This window comes from Drosophila takahashii, chromosome 2R (genome assembly GCF_030179915.1).
Source record: "Drosophila takahashii strain IR98-3 E-12201 chromosome 2R, DtakHiC1v2, whole genome shotgun sequence".
Lineage (NCBI taxonomy): Eukaryota > Metazoa > Arthropoda > Insecta > Diptera > Drosophilidae > Drosophila > Drosophila takahashii.
Window position 1 is genome coordinate 12,159,062 of NC_091679.1, and position 2,349 is coordinate 12,161,410.

The 2,349-nt window shown below is 30.1% G+C and overlaps 1 protein-coding gene across 1 annotated transcript; it reads right to left on the minus strand.

Moving 5' to 3' along the window:
- Window positions 1-405: 405 nt before the first annotated feature.
- LOC138912124 (uncharacterized) lies at window positions 406-1,140 on the minus strand. Its single transcript, XM_070211982.1, has 4 exons — window positions 1,058-1,140; window positions 808-919; window positions 609-704; window positions 406-524 (listed from the first exon to the last, which is right to left on the minus strand). The coding sequence occupies exons 2-4, from the start codon at window positions 911-913 to the stop codon at window positions 406-408; spliced, it is 321 nt and encodes a 106-aa protein (XP_070068083.1). The 5' UTR covers window positions 914-919; window positions 1,058-1,140.
- Window positions 1,141-2,349: the final 1,209 nt, after the last annotated feature.

Here is a 2,349-nt window from a genome sequence, read left to right on the forward strand (position 1 = left end):
TAAAAGTACATATGTCGAATTGAGCTGAATCGGACCGCTCCCATAGGAATATATAGAATATATATGTATATATTGCTTCGTTTTTCACCATTTAAAAGCAAACCCTAAAATGAACTTAAACAAGGCAATAACATTCCGGTGATGTCCTACACATGGTGTCCACCCACGCAAATAATTTGGAGGAAGCATTAGAGTACTGGTCTTGAAATTCCGATAAACGCTCGTAGAAGAGCTAGAGTTATTTACATTAAGTATTATATTTAACTGCAAGGGTTTATAAGCTTTGGCTTGCCGAAATTTTCTTCCTTACTTGTTTAATATAAAACAGTACAAAAAAATTCTAAAAAAATTTACTTATTTAGAAACTTATTTTCAAAAACTTGTTGTAAAAGTAAAATACGTATACTACGTTTTCCATTTACGTCTTTTAATTGCATTACCATTTACTCTGATAGCTATAGGCTTCCTTGAAACGTCAGACAACTTATGCAAATGTCCTTTATGGGAAGTAGATTGTTTCGTGACTGAAAAAAAAGCAAAATGAGTGTTTAATTATGGATTACAACACCATTTTTAAAATTAATAAAATTAATATTTCGGTTTCTTACCTTCAAAGCAGTCAGTCCTGACCTTGTGTGCTTCCTGCGAAGCTTCTTTGGATTCAGCTGCGAATGATTTTGGTGACTTTAGCGTGTGGCTATAGGCTAAAAATAAAAGAATATGGAACCAGATTTCAATAAAAATCAATCAGATTATTTATTTTTCCCAAATTGTGTGGGTTTTTTAACGAACAACGAACAGATTTACCTTCAGTATTGCAGTCGAAGGATTGGGCACAATCTTCCGATGTAACTTTGCAGTCCAGAGACAGCCGAGTTTGTAGAACCTGTGTCCGAGGCAGGCAGTTTTCCATAAACAGCTAAAACATTCAAACTAATTTACATTAGAATGTAAAGGAAAGCATATTAAAAGTGAGAAAAAGTTAACTTCGTCAAAACAAAATGTCTTTCCGAATTCAAAATTTTTAGCATCCAAAAAAAAAATAAAAGATATTTACATTTACCCTCCTGATTGCAGTCCTCCTCTCTTTTTAGGCTATTGGGTTTAAAAGTAGAAGGCGAATATGAACCGGCAGTGACTGGAATATTATGGACGAATTTAGAAAAATTGTTTTATGTATGTATAATTGTTTTCCTATATTTAATTACCTCCAAGAGAAGACCGAAGGTTTAACCCTTTTCAAAACGACAGACACATGTTGAATAGGTCGTTCATTTTAAGTACATTTTTTGGTGGCTGCAAGAATAAAATGGTTTATTAAATTTAAACTTGCAAATATATCAAACATTTTAACTGTGTAATATAAATTAATTTAATTTGAAAAACCCAAAAAATATCAACTACCTACAAATGTGTGTGGGTAAGCTCTGCGCCATTTTTAAATATTTTTATGTATGTATGTACATTGTACACAAGTACATTCGCGCGCCAAAAATTGCGACTAATGGCAATACATACGTACATATGTACATAAAATAAGAAAAATAAAGTTTGCCAATGTTAAAATTTAAAAACAATCCCAGCATTGCTAATTTGTTTAATATGTGAATAGTTGCGATATTTTAAAATGTAGAAATTGTTGACAGGTTTTTCCAATTAAATTATAATGTTATGGAAAATTAATAATTACAAATTTCAATACTCACCATTTAATTTGTCGCACATTTTTTTTAGCATTGTTTTGTCATATGAGCTCTTAATTACATTAGCTTCAAATTTACCACCTTAAAACTTAGCAATACAATTATTTTTATTGTGAACTGTTATTTTTTCATTGGGGAGCACATGGTACTCGCCACAATGCACTAAAAACAACAATTTAAATGTAGTATTGAAGATTATTAATGAATAGTACTGTTTCACTTTGATTTCCGAAATTAAAGTTACAAGCGATATCTATAAAAGAGAATGTTCGATAAGTGGGCTCGCGCCCATTGCATCTTGTGATTAAAAATAAAAGGATGCTCAAAGATGTAGAACTGCATCTTGTTCTTTAAAATATAAAGATGATAAAAGTATTTTTTAATTAACTTGCTTTTATTGTAAAAGACAATGTGACTCTTACTAAAACTTTATAAAATACAAAATGTTTAACACATACAAAATGGGTATTAAATCTCTGTTAGTAATTGCTATATTTTTCGAATGTAAAAATTGGTTCGTATAATTTATTTTTTATAGGTTAATGTTAAAAATTATTATTAATGTTTAAGGAATTAAAAAAATATCTTGTGATTCTATTTTTGCATGGTCTTTAAATGAAATAAGGTGACAACTCCAGTTTTGAGG

Excerpts from the sequence above, each read along its gene's own strand:
- LOC138912124 (XM_070211982.1), bottom strand. The coding sequence starts at position 913 with ATGGAAAACTGCCTGCCTCGGACACAGGTTCTACAAACTCGGCTGTCT. Across the intron at positions 705-807 it reads CTTCGACTGCAATACTGAAG|CCTATAGCCACACGCTAAAG; the intron begins GTAAATCTGTTC and ends TTTTATTTTTAG. Across the intron at positions 525-608 it reads CAGGACTGACTGCTTTGAAG|TCACGAAACAATCTACTTCC; the intron begins GTAAGAAACCGA and ends CTTTTTTTTCAG.